The sequence below is a fragment of the Neofelis nebulosa genome, chromosome 6 (genome assembly GCF_028018385.1).
Source record: "Neofelis nebulosa isolate mNeoNeb1 chromosome 6, mNeoNeb1.pri, whole genome shotgun sequence".
NCBI lineage: Eukaryota > Metazoa > Chordata > Mammalia > Carnivora > Felidae > Neofelis > Neofelis nebulosa.
The window spans coordinates 56683376-56699666 of NC_080787.1; the positions used below are offsets into that span (position 1 = coordinate 56683376).

The 16291-nt window shown below is 36.3% G+C and overlaps 1 protein-coding gene across 1 annotated transcript in view; it reads right to left on the minus strand.

Moving 5' to 3' along the window:
* Positions 1-15192, minus strand: part of BMP5 (bone morphogenetic protein 5) — a 116741-nt gene extending 101549 nt beyond the window's left edge. The window contains exon 1 of the mRNA XM_058734304.1: positions 13958-15192. Coding sequence (XP_058590287.1) covers positions 13958-14447 — 490 coding nt within the window. The 5' untranslated portion in view covers positions 14448-15192. The remainder of the gene's footprint in view (positions 1-13957) is intronic.
* Positions 15193-16291: the final 1099 nt, after the last annotated feature.

Sequence of the window (16291 nt, forward strand, 5' to 3'; positions counted from 1 at the left end):
AGAAAGTGAGAAAGAAAACAGAATTGTTAGAGTAGCAGATGACATCCTCAATGCTCGTCTTTATTCTGCAGCTGCCTCTTGGCTTGCTTTGCAAAGCAGAGATGAGTCCTCATTAGTTCACCTGGAAGTTGATATATTAACTATGAAACCTGCTTTTTACAGTTCCTCTTGAATTTCCTTGCCTGGTATTGAGAGCTGAGGGGAGCTGAAAATGAATTGTCCTCATAAGCTGTATCATTTTGTTCTGAGAAATGTCAGCCCAAAAATATTTCCTCTTGGAAAAAAAAAAATTTATCCCAAGGCCTTAGTCTTTACTTCATAATATACCGGAGGAGCAGAAAGAATAGACTTAGCTTTTGTGTGGTGAGTGGGAAATGAGTGAGCTGTGAGAAGGAAGCTGACTCCACACGTGTAACAGATAGGGTCGTAGCTGCTACAGATCAAGAGATGTGCATTAGATGTGGAGAGTTCGATGTTGTATAGAACACAGAGATTTCAGCCATAACTAGTAGGATGAAGCACAGTCTAAGTGCCAGAGTTTCTATCTATAGCAAGAAGAATTTTCTAATTTGTAGTGCGTCCTATAGCCCAAGTTCCACTTTCATAGTCTTCTCAGGAGACTCTCTGGCCAGTCCAGGCTTGGGTCTGAAACAGTGGACCAAGGACACTCATACTAGTCTGCAGGACAGGGTGCTTAGGTGGCTTCAATACTGGTTAGCAGGTTGGCAGCTTTCCAGCATCTAAATGAGCCCACTATCAGTTTGCTTCAAGCCCCAACCCCAGCTTTTGAGGTCTTTTACTGTTTGCAGTTTTGATATTCTGCCTCTCTTCTGTTTTGCTAATGTTGTTATTTTACCCCCGTTCATGCCAAGTCTATCTTTTGAAGTTGGGAATCAACACAGACCACCTTTCCTTCCCTCAGTTGGTTCCGTGGCACCAAGGTCAGTCAGTACCGTTGGTGCCTGCTAAGTGCTGCTTGCCCCTCTGCCTGTGAGTATTGTGAATATTTGCCTCCTTCAAGAGGCCACAGCACATCAGTTTAGAAGTTCTGTAGGAACCCAACTCCAGGGATAAGACTCTTGGTTAAACTCACTATTCAGTGCTTTTCTATAAAAATATAAAGCGTTACTGGGACACCTGGATGGCTCAGTTGGTTAAGCGTCCAACTTTGACTCAGGTCATGATCTCACGATTCATGGGTTTGAGCCGTGCATCAGGCTCTGTGACAGCTCAGAGCCTGGATCCTGCTTCAGATTCTATCTCCCTCTCTCTCTGCCCCTCACCCACTTGCACTCTCTGTCTCTCTGTGTCTCTCTTTCTCTCTCTCAAGAATAAACATTAAAAATTTTTTAAATATAAAGCATTACTAATGAAGTGAAAATATTCCAAACCCAATGCACAAAATGTTGGGGAAATATAAAGAACTTTACAAAGAGTTGAAACAATGTCCCAATGGCAGCCTTCCCAATTACATTCACAAAGGTAACAAAGCAGAGCAGTGATAGCTTGGACTCTGAATTCAGTTCCTCCTCTTACAAGATGTAGGACTTTGGACTAGACTTAACTTCGCTGGGTCTTACTTTCCTCATCTCTAAAGTAGGATCTTTTTGTGAGAATGAAATGAGTGAACACTTGAAATACTGTTAGTGCCCTGTCTTGTATTTCATTCACACCAGATACATGCTACCTGTGGAAGACAGTGAATTCCAAGTAGAGCAGAACTCATTGCACATCTTCAGTTCTATTATTATTTGACTTGGATAATCTGGCGGTTTGTTTGTATCAACTGATAGGTAAACACCAATAACTGTGTTGGAGTACCAGCAGACTTAGATCTGATTTTGCTGCAACATTTACTTCACAGTTACAGCAGACTGTTGGTAAAGAGTAACACAGTTATAAAACATTAGTCTGTTTTTTTTTCCTCCATAATCACTTCAAACTTGAAGTAATAATTGCCTAATGCCTAATATCCTGAGTAAATTGAAAGCAATGTATCAAAGAGGCCTTTATACCAATTCTTGGAACTCTCTACCAGTTTCTATATTAGAAAATGTGTCTCCCTTCACTCTTACTATAACTTGAATCCACATCATGTACAGTAACAGTTAAGTATACACAGAACACAACCTTGTTAGCACACCATTGAAGAAGTAAGGTAAGGTCAGGGATCAAGATTTAGACAAGATCAAACAACTTAATTTTGAAAAATTGTATGACATTTTACCCTTATATCCTCAGTACAACACAAATAAATAATGAGTGTTTAAGCCAAACTCATGCTCCAGGATACGCAGGAAGCATCCAGAGCTTTTCAATTCACCTTTAAAATCACTGGTGCCTCCATATTGATAAAGCCCTATAGCTACAAACACAGATTTCTGAAAGAGCCCCTATGCTTTGCTGAAGCTTGGTTCTACCTTTGTTCTATGCCTTTTGGACTAAAGTCTTCTTAGGTTCTGCTTGCTGGTAACAGGCTTTTATCTATTTATTTTAAATTCATTTAGGGGCGCCTGGGTGGCTCAGTCGGTTGAGCATCCGACTTCAGCTCAGGTCATGATCTCGCAGCTCGTGAGTTCAAGCCCCGCGTCGGGCTCTGTGCTGACAGCTCAGAGTCTGGAGCCTGTTTCAGATTCTGTGTCCCCCTCTCTCTCTGTCCCAACCCACTCACATTCTGTCTCTGTCTCTCTCAAAAATAAAAATAAACATTAAAAAAAATTTAAATTCATTTAAAGGGATTAAGATTTGGAAAATATTTTCTCTATACACAGAAGGTTATTTAAATACACACCTGGCTATTTAAATAACAAGACATATTCTTTCAGATAAGGTTTGCTAGTGCTTTTCATTTTACTTGGTACTGGAATTTTTGTGTGGATTTTTTTCAAAGTATGTGATATTGAGCAAAAAAATCCTGGCATAAGAATCGGGGATTCTGGGCCTAGACCTTGTTCCTCTTGCCTCGTGATCTTGGCAGTAAAACAGGCACAGTCTTTCGCACAGTGCCTGGCCCAATAGTAGGTAATCAGCTTATATTTGTCAAATGGCTGAATGAATGACCTTTCAGAATTCAGGTTTCCAGAGATGTTATATACTGTGGAATCACATCTACTTCCTCAAGTGCCATACGCTGCAGCGATCCAGATAAAACTACGTATTGTACACAAAAATGCTTTCAAGGAGGAGAAACCGTTATTGTTATTGTTATTAAAAGTCGCACTGTTTTTCTAGTTTTCAGAAGTGGGTTTCCAAGGTAACAAGTAGTAGCCAGACACATCACGGTTCCAGTACTGATTCTACCATTTACCAGTTGGGTGACCTCTGATGAAGTCTCAACTTTCACATCAACAAAATAGGACTAGAAAAATACTTATGCATATGATTGAGATGCAAATTAATTAACATAATGCATGCCAATCACTCAGTCCAGTTTCTGGCATAGTAACTATCTATTTATTGCTGTTTTTGTTGCTTTAATTACTACTGCTACAACTATACTATAACTTAAAACTATATATACGTGACAATGTCATATACTGTAAATGTATCACATACATACACACCAGAATGATAGTGGTTTGCTTAATTCCAATAAATTCTTCCTCAAAGTGAAAGGTAACGGTAGAATGGTAAATGTTTTCACATGGCAGTAGGGAAGAGAAAAATCTTACATGTTGATTTGAATAGGTCAATATATATAGTTAGAACCTTTATTTTAAGAACTTTACTCATCATAATTAAAAAGTTAACAAAGACCATCTTTCAGCAAGCTATCAAATAACAAAAAAAATCATATTTTCCACTCAATGTATTATATAAAATATCAAAAGTCAACGTGATGACTTTATAATATGGATATTATAAACACGTATGCCTTTTGTTTGACTTTTCAGATCAAACTCATAAGTTTCCATCCTGCTTCAAAATATCACACAACGCAATTCAAGAAAAGTAATAAAAAGAAGTGACTGTCGTCTGAAAAAAAATAAACAGCCCAAACAAATAGTTTAGGAATGTCAAAATACTTAAAGCTAAATGGTATTAAATAGAAATAAAATGATAATAATAATGCAAATAGTAATGCGAACAGCTACGAATCAGAAAAACATACATTCAAACATGATTTGAGTTACATACAATACAAAAAGTTCCTGGATTAAGCAATTATTTGAACAGAGTGGCTTTTCTGTTTAGAGTTGAGGAGTTTATTCACCAAGATTTTCATCATAGATCAACTTTTTAAAACATTAAAACTAAAAAAAACAGGTTGACTTATGAAAATAAGCATTAAAACCCTTCAAGATTTTTCTCCCCTTCTTTCAAAGGGCCTTTTAGAGAGTGCCCATGTCTTCCCAACCAAATATTTTTCTAATTGTTTACTATTACTTTGGCCTGCAATCAGCTTCCTCTTCCCCATAACAAACAAGGAAATAGAATAGGTAATATCTGGAACTAAAGTAAAACCATAGTTCGTTCTAAGGATCTGGCCAAAGGTATCATGAAAAGCACTTTTCAGTAGCACATCACGGAAAATGTTGCCTCTGGGTCCTCAAAGGAAAACCCCACAGTTACCTTTTGGCTCTCTCAGGGACTCACCCTTTTTTTTTTTTTTTTTTTTTTTTTTTTTCAAGACAACCTGATGAGGGAAGAATACAGTCTGTCAACAGTCAACTGAGAGACAGGGTCCCAGGGGCACCTGATGGCTCAGTCAGTTAAGGATCCAACTCCATGAGATCGAGTTCAGGTCTAATGATTCATGAGACCCAGCCCAAGTCAGGCTCCACATTGGCAGTGCAGAGCCTGCTTGGGATTCTCTCTCTCCCTCTCTCTCTACCCCTCCCCTGCTCATGCTTTGTCTCTCTTGGTCTCAAAAATAACTAAACATTAAACAATTTTTTTTTAAAGAACACCATAGACTCTAGTAGAAGTAGTTGTAGTAGGAGTGGGGACTGTTAATTGAGTACTTTTTTCATGTAGTCTTAAAGGTCTCCAACCTTACTTTATTATGTACAATTCTGTATTAGGATCTCCACTTGACAGATGAGGAAACAGTTTTAGTAAAATGAAATAGTTTGCTCAAGGACATGGAACTGTATGCAAAGATGGGTTTCAAACCGGTCTGACTCCAAAGACCCTACCTACATTTACACTGTTCTGAGAGAGATCAAGAACTAAGTAATCCCTCTTCCCTCTGAGCAAAGAAAACATCTACAAAACACTAACCATAAAGCCTATTTAATGGCTGACCTTCATTCTTCCTGACTAAATAAGTCCTCAATGCCTGCATCAAGATTATTTGTAGAGGAGCTTATACAATTTCCAAGCTGAACCCTCTCTTCCTCTGTTTTTGATAATTACAGACATAAAATCAGGTTAAAATTACCATCCTTAGCAGCTTTGAAGGGGAACATAGACTATACTGGAAAGTTGTCGTCTACTCTGTGCTGGTCTGTGATTAAAGGGCAGGGGTATGGCTCTGGGCCTCCAGGCTCAGCAGTTGGTTATTTATGAGAGTGAAATAGCAGAAATACCTGCTCCTCCAGTAAATTTTGCCTCCGTGAGTCACAAGAACACTGACAGAAGAGAGTGAAGGTAGTAACTAAGAACAACAATCATCCCAATTTCCCTCATCCCAACATTATTGCTGCCTGAAACATTAACACGAGCGATATCGGGTGATTCCACTCAGAACTCACAGTCATGGGTCACTTCAGGAAGAACGATCAAGGATCGAGAACAAACAGATGGAAAGACTGAGAAAATATATCGCTCTTCATATTTGCTCGGCAATTGCTCTGCCTATTTGCATGTAGTCTAGTGCTCTCCGCACTAAGCTTTCTGACTGGCAACTGCAGTCCACTGTTCGTTTTGTGATCTAAAAGTGCTACTTCTCCTTGGACTTTTGATTTTTGTTTTTCATTCACTTTGCTCTGAAATCATCTTAATAGATCACATGAAATTACTGACCCATATACAATTTAAAAATTTTTTTCAGCATGCCATGCCCATTTTCCACCTCACCAACTTGTGGAGTTAATAACGTCCATGCTAAATCATGATTATCTCTTGCATTTTATAATAAGTTAGTAGGATGAAGGTTAATGCATGTGTGTGTATATAGACACACACAGATGTATATCTATATGTCTATATAGATATATAATTATCTTGCGTTGAAATTGATGTGATTCTGTAACTTATAGTAATGAAACACGTAATATTCATTTATCTATTTGTGCCAAATATCTTCAGTGTCTGTCTCGAGGTCCACTCTCCATATCTCTCAACTCTGCTCTCTGCACCAGGAGGCTGACTTTCATGAGCTCCACCAGTAGGCTCCACGGCCCTGTGGCTTTCAGTGAGGATCGGCCAAAGAAAACATGGCCGAGAAGTGTGGTCTGGGTATTTATTCCTGGGTCTCCCTCCCTGCTGAGTCTTTAGGGGTTGGCTACATGGCATCTCTCACAAAGGCTACAGTTCCTGTCAGGATACCGTCCCCCTAAAGTTCTCCTCTGAGTTTTCTGGTAACTGTTTCTGCTCCCTGCCCAGAAGTAGTGAAGGAAGGCTCCCTCGCTGTTCCAGGTGCCGCATTTATCCCGTTTTGCCAGAAATCTCTGCCCACAACTCAATAAATATTACAACATTAGGTAAACTCTCCTAGATGATTCAGTTTGCTCATGCTGGCTCTTTTTTTTTTTTTTTTTTTTTTTCTGGGACCCTGATACACCCTGGGGATAAAAAGGGATGAATAGGACATGATTCCTGCTGTCACAACATGTAATCTTCTCTGGCATGTGACCTGTGCAGTTGCACAGACTCCCCACTCGGAAGGACCTCCTACTTGAGCTTATACTCTGCTTCCCCTATGTTGGAATTCTTGATCATTTTGGAACACTGAGGCCCCACACTTTTATTTTGCAGTGGGCTCCACAAGCTGTTTAGCCACTCCTGCAGATGTAGTGCAGACACTGGATACAAATGCAACTCTAGTAACAGTAAGAGCTATTTCCTGAGGTCTCACTATGTTCCAAATGCTATTCTTAACATTATATGCCTATTACCTCATTTAATCCTCTCCACACACAATGAGGAAGGTGGCATTATTATTGGTACTTTTTAGATAAGGAACTAGAGGCACAGAGAGAATTTAAGTAACTTGCCCAAGGTCACAGTGCTACAAAGTATGGAATATGGGATTCTAATCCAGGTATTCTGGCTTCTTCTATGCTATTCTGCTCCTGTGATGGAAACACAGAAAGGAATATAATCAGGTTTAGTCTGTAATTAAACCTTAAAGGCATGTGTCTAGTAATATGCCACGGACTTAAGACTCTAGCAATAACTATGTCTCCTACATAGGAAGTCTAATCACAAAGTTACCATAGGGACAGAAAAACTATGCCTCACAAATAAAATTGAATTTCTCATATCATACAACACAAGAATAGCTGAAGGGGCTTATAAATGTTAATAAATCTTTTGGTTTTGACAGGTCTCTTGGTTCTGAATAAAATCGAAATGAGATCTACACCTGGTTATCTTGACTTTCTCAAACTATATTCTTTATTCCCTAACACCTCCAGGATAGCCGATAAACAACAAGAACAATAAAAATTGTTATTTACTTCCAGAAAGAAGTTAAATAAACACAATATCTAAGGGATAATTTAATTAGATTCCTTTATTTCTACAATACAGAGTTGTTTCTTCTAATGCAAGCACCAATACTCTACTGCTTATAAAAAATAAATAAAAAAAATAATAAAGGCCACATCCTTATGAAGACAGGGGTCTTCACTGTCTTAGAACTTATAAAATAGCACATATCCCAGTTTAGTTTCTATACCAATCCCATTACGTAAAATCACACGTCTTGGTTTTTAAGTTTTATGTGATGTTTACATAACTCACTGCCTTCCTCTCTTTGGTTATGGAGCGTTGTTATTTTCCTTTCTCCCCCAAACCTCTAAAGATCCTTCTTGCTAATCAGAAATGTCTCTTCCTTCATTTGAAGCATTGCACACTTTAATAGATTTTGTTTCTACTTTCTTGGGTGATAATTTTATGCCCTCGTTTAGACAAGACTCACGCAAATCAGGGGTTACTACTTGATTACGTGGATTCTCAGATTCTCGTAAATATCTCTGAGAAAGGCAGGTAAATACCCTGAGTATTATTTTTATCTTCTGTCATCACTTTAAGATCGGCAACTGGATCTTACACATCCCAATCGGACATCAAAATCACAACAGACTCCCTTTTCCCCCCAAATAAATGAGCCAGTTGTCAGGGCTGACTAGTGCATTTTAAAGGATATCTCAGCCAAGGGTATTATTTTAAGAGATGAGCAAATGGGGAAACCCCACAGCCCAGCCAATAAAATATGAAGTGAAGGTGCAAAGAAGCACTCATAAATACGACTTCGAACAAGGGATTCATTGTTTGGCTCCAACCCTTTCAGTGGCTCCTCTGATCTCAGCCCCTCTCTGTGCGTCAGGGAAGCCCCTTCCTTTAACCTGTGGTTTTTTCAAGCTGAGCCACTGCATTATTTATGACTGTAAATGTGAGTAGCCTGTCTGTACGCTCCTTGTACACACACACACACACACAGCCCCCCTCCCTTTTCCCCACTTCGGTATTTTAGTGTGGAAAGATGAAAGGGTTTCCCCCTGGAGCCGATGTGGTTGGGGATGTTGAATTAGCTGCTGTGTCAGTATGAGGTAGACTGAGGATTTCCCAACACATCCTCCACCTGCACGACCCAAAGACCAGCCTCTAGTGACTCATTTCATTCATTCTCTTTCTTTTAAGGGCTTGTTAAAAAATTACTGTATTTCTTTCTCTGTTTCATCCTCATTATTCTCTCCTCTTGATCTTTTTATCCTCCCTCATCCTCTTTCTCAATTAAAAAAAAAAAGGAAATAATCTCTTCACAGATGGGACACGAGTGTTAAAAATAATGTAAGCTAAGGAGTTTTATAAACTAACAGAGAATTACATTTTCTATCAGTGTTATTTTTGTTCATTTTTTTTTACTTTCCCTTAAATGTCCCTTTTTAAATTTTAATTATGCTATAAAGTAGAGAAGGCAAAAACAATTAAATTCTGTCAATGGGATCCTCCAGGAGAGGTGAGGAGGCAAAGAAGAATAGGGTGGTGAAGAAACAATTACAGGGGATGGCCACAGCCAGAGAAGTCCTCATGCCCTGGGGAGCTTTTCTCCTGATGAGTTGAGGCCGCAGTTGGCACATCATAACCTTTTCCTTCTCAACACCAGAGAAACAGGAGACTGTCCCTAAATGATCAAGCTGTAACTAATTGATTTTCAGCTAATCTAAGCCTCCAGCTATGAAGAAACAAGGACCAAAGGCAGACCTCGGGAAGGGGTGGGGGCGTAGGGAGAGGGGTGCCAAGAAAGCCTGGAGGTAGAGAGACCAGAGAACTAAAGAGCAAACAGGATAAGGCCAAATAATGTGAGGGGAGGGGGTGAAGAGAGAGGGAGGCAATACTGAAAAAATGGAAGAATAAAAGGGGGAGCTGGAGGTGGTGGGTGAGACCTTCCCAAGCCCTTTGGGTTCATGTATCATACCATCTCATTTCCAGCTGTTACTTCTTATTCACCTTTTAAATTGGGCTATTTGTGAAGGACCATTAAGATGAGAAAAAGCTGTTAATTAAACCATATGATTACACCTATCTCTTCGGACAGGCCCATCATTTGAGAATGAACAAGAATCCCTTGGGTCACATTTATGGATGCCAAAGGTTGTTGAAGAATAGAGCAAGGAGATTTCCACCCTCAGCAACTTCTTTTCTCTTCAAAAGTTAAAGGTGTTCAAGAATTACTGTTTTACCCGTTGTTAGTATCTGTTATTCCAGGTATAACCCATGAATATGTACTATAATGGTTTTAGATCATCTTTCTTCCTTTCCCATCACCCCCCCCCAAAAAAAATCTTGTGTTTATGGGTATGTTTATGTTACACAAGTGTTAATAACCCTGTTGGAGAGACTACATAGATAGGCATCTTTAGGTAGATCTGTGCATAAATTCCTGTCCACTGGGCACTTGAGTCAGCCAAAAGCAACAATAAATATCAATGATGTCTTTCAAACCTGTCAACCGAGAACATAAGCATTTTTTCTTCCAGCAATAGGTCCGTTTAATGATTTGGGGAAGTAAAGGGAGAAGGGTTTAATTTAAAGTTCTAAAAGTATTTTTTTTCTGCATCGTATCATAACATGCTAAATATGTTATAAAATTTTAAAAAAATCAAGTATCATATTTATGTGCTTTCATGCTTTTGAATTAATATATGTTCTTGAAATATACCTAAAGTTTTTGACTCCAATCCAACCAATGAGAAATCATTAAAAAACTCCAAATTCTTCTTTATCGGAGAAATACACTTAGACAGGGAATAATACAGAAGTAAATTTCCCTTGTTTATTGCTTTTTGTAATTTCCTTCAAAACATCTACAATAAGACATCATTTTAATTGTACCCTTGCCAAATTTCCAAATAAAATTGCATTCTAAATTTAAAGATCTTAGAAATACACTATGTGTTTATCTTAATGTAAACAGAAGATATAATTAAAAATTATAAGCAAGTTACCTAACCTTCCCTTTTATTGGCATAGATATCTGATATATAAACTATCCTTAACATTTTTGAAAGAGAGATGGTTAAAAAAGAAAAGTTTTATCGAAAAGATATTTTTGTTCTTAACAAAATAACCTGGTGTTGACTAAGTAAAGATCCCTGTGATAGTCACCAGTTTCAGGGACAAAGCAGAAGAGTAAACCTATAAAATCTGGACAGTAGGAGACTGACAAAAGTTGGCCTAAAAATAGTGAATCCAATACAGTGAGAAGTTTCTCTTCACACAGCAATTAATATTTGTCTCTTCAAAGTGAGCAAATCACTAAAATAACATAAGGGTCAAAATAATGTGTTTGTGTTCCTATTTACATGTTTACATTGACCTTAAGGCAATTTTTTCACATTTTTTTTTTATCTTTTAGGAAGTTGTAATCTAGTTTTCACTTAGGAACAAACAAATTTAATCTTATCTGAAATTTTAAAAAATGGTTTGTTGGTTAAATATGATACAGAGTTTAAATACATTTTAATTGTTCTTGAGCAAAACTAATGTTAGAAAAAATGTCTTCCTGAATGACAAGATAATTGTAGAAAATCCATTATTTGACTTGAAAATGACACACAAGCATTAATAAAGAGAATACTGCTACATCCTTTTAATGTAATTCACCTTATTATGGGGACTGTCAACAGATTCTTTTCACATATTTAAACATCCAAGTGACTTCCTCAATACAAATCCCTTGCCTATTGCTAATTTAGTAATTTGCCTTTAGCCCCCACTATACACATATCTTTTAAGATAAATAAATAAATAAATAAATAAATAAATAAATAAATAAAATCCCCCTGAGTCTTCTAAGAACATGATAAAAGTGGCAGATACTATTTGTTAATGAATGTTACATTAAGAACCACTGAAATTCTTAATGCAGTTAATCATGATATTACACTTTTACCTCTTCTAAGTACGCTTTGAGCTATTTTAGTATGGAAGGAATACAGAAGTTAAAGCGTTTTACTAAGCAGTGATTGGTTATAAGCTTTGGATATGTTAGAAAGCATGGTCTAAGGATAAAATAAAATTATGGTTCGATTTTCCTCAGAGACTACGAAGAAATACTCAGTATCAGAATCAATTTGTCAGTAATTTCACGTGAGACATTTAGTTTGGAATTATTAAATAAAAAAACCAATATGGTTTATGATTGAAGATAAATCACTACTCAGCAGTTGAAGCATGATAAAAATAAATATTTCCTGAAGGTTTTATCTGGTATTATTCCTCCAGAGTAAAATGAATAATTGTGTTTCACAATATAGTTAGCAAGCTGCTTTGTTGTTATATCCAAACAATACAACCAAAATTTCATTGATTTAAAAAATGTAAGTATTCTTTAATGATAAAATGGTCCAAGAAGTCACGAATACAACTGTTTATTATTGTTTTGGTTTTCTTATTCTGTGTAAATGTATAAAAAGTAATGGCACATTCATTCCAAAATCATGCTTAATTCTTTTCTAAAATATATTTATTTTGTGAATGATCAAAATATTTGATTGCAATAAAATATATTTTAGAACAGATTCATGACTGAGCTATTGTTTTTTAAAGTACATAACACATTCCTCCCTGTCAGATTTTACGTGACCCGAACTAATTTTTTCAATGATTTTATTTTATGAATATGTAAATCATGCTGATTGAAATTTTCCTATTAAAATATTAAAACTCCTTTAAATTATTGACTAATGCTTTAGAAATTGCAACAAAGTAAAATATACCATGAGCCACAGTGCATTTACCACTTATACTAGGAAAAAGCAATCAAACTAATTTAGAATTAAGCCATATTTAATGGCTTGAAAGTTCCTAACGAAACCTGTTAATTATATGTAGAAGAAAAGGCCTCCAGGACACCTGATTAGGGCAACCAATGATGACTTACTAAAACTTCATAATGAGAGCTTTGTCTCTAGTAACATGAAACATGATTTATTAAGCACCTTATCCTTCATGGTAGAATTGCTAAGAGCAAATGAGCAGAGCATTTTAAGCAACATGTATTATAAAAACATTCATGTATTTAAATTTGTTGCTATCTGACTTTCAAAGACTATTTTCTTTGAGATATATGAGGAAGGTTTTAATTAAGTATAACAAAACATGTCAATTTTATGTCAAAGCAGACTGCAGTTTTCAAAGTTTTGAAAGTTTTTACATTAAAATGGTTCTAATTTTATCAAGTTGATTCAATTTGTTCATGAAATTGTATCTTTAAAAATAAATATATCTTATGATATTTTGAATGTCTGAAGATAGTAAATTTTCATCTTCAGACTCGAGTAAAACATTTTTTTTAATTAAAGCCCGTTTAAAATCACTTTGAAGTGTTAACTCTTTAATATTTTTGAGACATAAAATATTGGACACTAATTTACCATTTGATATGGTCAATATTTAAAAACTACCATGAAAGTACCAGCATTGGGAAAAATATAATTTAAAAAAGTATTCTCTAGTAATGTTGCTAATTAAAGAATTTTTCAATTCATTTTTCATCTTAAAGGAAAATTTTGCATAGGTAAAGACCACATAGCATGTTTTATATTTCTCTTGCTTCTGGAAATAATCAAATGGGAAGGATATCGTTTCATCATTAAGAAGTTAAGAAATGTTAGTTTGAAGCTTCTTTTCCAAAATGTTTTTCATAGCATTTCAGAATCTCTCCCTGAAAATCTTTGATAGTAATCTTTTACAATAGTATTTGATCTTAGTTAATTGCATGTTAATATTTTCACAGTAGTTATCTCCCCCAAATGAGAGTTTTTAGGTGGCATACCTATGTATATTTATATGTTTGCTAAATTGCTAACAAAAAAATGTTTTAGAGTGTCACTCTTACTTTTCAGCCTGTAAATGCTTGTTTCTTTTTTATTTGTATTAATATCTTTGTGCCCATAGCATAGCTATCCTCATAGATTTTCCTTTTTTGTAGACTACTGCCTGTTTATTCATACATTAAAGCAAGGTTGAAATTTTAACAAGAGCTAAAAAGACCCAAGTCTGCCCAACCATGAGTGTTTAATTTTAGTTTTTCATATTTAAAAAATCATGTATATATAATATATACACGTACATACGTGTGTGTGTGTGTGTGTGTGTGTATGATTTTGTTGCCTAAAGCAAAATCTTACATTGCTTCAGAGAGAGAGAGGAAACAGAAGCTGGAGGAGAGTTATAGAAAATGACTCTATATAAACATGACCACCTACCAGGCAGCTACTTTACTATTAGTAAAACTTCCACTTTGTAATAGCAGAGTTTAACAAATAAAAGAACAACATACCTAAATTGACAAAGCTCATGACCATGTCAGCATCATTCAGAAAGTTGGTATCATGTAGGCTGGCTAGAGGAGGGCTCTGGGTGGTCAGAGGAGTCGTTCGAGATAACTGTATGCGACGAGGGTACCCATTGGGAGAAGCTGGGTATCCTTTTCTTGCCCCTCTGGCCTCTCCTGCCAAGGATGCCCTCACTGAGTATTCCGATTCTTCAGGATTTTCTTCATTGGCCATAGCATTGTATAGGTCCAGCATAAAGAGAGGTGCAGAGGAAGCTTGTTTTCCAGGTGAAAATGGTCTGGGTCTATGAGGCAAACCCAAGATAGAGAGAATTTCCCTCTGTATTTCCCGTCTTTCGTGGTTCCGTAGTCTTCTATAAATAAAACTGGAGTGGACATGATTGTCTCCCAAACCTCCTTTTGCATAACCCACTAGAACCCAGCAGCTCCAGAGGAAACCCACAATACTCCTAAGTAGAAATACAGTCAGATGCATTTTTGTCCAAAAGCAAAAGTTGATATTTTTAGTCCTTCTTGTCCTCTTAAAAAAAAAAATGTAAAAGTTCCTAGGAGGTACGCTTTCCCAGTAGCTGAAAAAACAAATTTACCTATTCTTCATGACAGTGACATTTCTGAACATAACATCCTCACGGATTTTCCTGTCCTATTTTAAATATTTTGGAATATGTCAAGAGTAGTTATCTCTAAGAAAGCTGAAACTTGGATTTCTAATTATCCACAGTTGTTAAGAGTTTTTGCTGCATTGATGTAGCAGAAGACGGCTATTATTATTTGATCAGATGACCTATGCATTCCTATATAAATTTATGATAATCAGGCCTTTGGTATTTGGATTAACGCAAGTTGATCTTCTGATAAACTGTAGTTCCCAAAGTTATCTTCACTTGCTCTTGAGTTCTTCTCAACCCTTGAGCTCTTTCCAAGACAAATCCTGATTTCTGAATCACAGATCTATGCTGATCTGCACCTTGGTGTTGGAATATAGATTTGTCCGGCAGCTTGGTGATAACTTTAACATCTTTTGTGTCGTCTTAGTGTAAAGTAACACTCAAGGTTGTACTATTCAAGTAAATGTGTTTCCCTGAATTTACTTGAAAACCTTCCTGTAAGTCCATTCAATCCCTTTCTCCTTCTAACTGTTAATTCCACCTCCAGCAGGCACAAATATACCAGCCCTCTTCAAGGGAGATCTAAAGAGTAATGTAAGCACAACCCTGCTGGGAAAGAAGAGGCTTCTCATTGTAATTTGAAACTGGTAAAGCAAAAAGAACTTAACCCTTTTGCTACCAGAAAAGCCTTCATTTTCACAATTTTATAGCCACGCATCTAACATAGCACAGTGATATGTGGGGCATTTAAGTTCTGGGGGTGGTGAGGGGGAGCAAGTTTTCAAGCAGCAGGCTAAAATTTTTTGCCACCAATCTTATATAGTACTCTCTTAGATCTCTCTTTTCATAGTACACGTTTAATACACTTCTATAGTAAGTCTCAGGTTGTGGCTAAATTAGCATACATCTCAGTTATATATTTGAGGTTATTTCTAGCCTTTATGAGTTATTGAAGTTTATGTCTTAAAAAATAAAAGGAAGAGTTGTAAATTGAGGTTATTTTGTTGTTTCTTAATGACAGCCAGATCTTTTTAGAATAAAATACAGTAGAGAATTAATCACCAGTAAATATATTCTAGCTCCCAAAGCAGTAGTTATAGTAATTCAATAATGGTGGGGAGATAGCCCAGCTCTAATGATTTTAAATACAAAAATTTTAAACAGAAAAATATATTTATATTTCTCTTATTAAGTCAGTTACAGTTGACATACAAAGACCCTAGAATACAGTGTCATGATTCTTTTAAGTCATTTCAGTTGAAATGTAAACACACTTACAAATTAGGTTTTTCCCATAAGTTATACTCAGTACTTTGGTTTGTTTTAACCCATGCAAATAAACACAAGTCAAATATTCTTTATGACTACATGCAGATTGAAATTTGTGTTTTCAAAATTTGATGGGCATAATGGGGAAAGTGCACACCTTTCTAAAATACCATACTTAATCCAAGGAAATGAGCAAAGTATGTGTTTATCCTTAATGTTTAATGCCTTTAAAATTTGGAAGTCTACAATGTTTTTGTGCAGCTATAATTTTCCTTACAAGCTCTCACTTAACCTTAGGGCTCACAGTACTTTCACTGTCTGGGATATTATTCTGATACCAGTGTAGATTTATCGAGCAAATTCTAGAACTATTATGAAATTTTAATGTTTTTCTTTTACTCTACCTAGAGGCGCCTGGTTTCTTGTTTAATTTCTTTTTAAA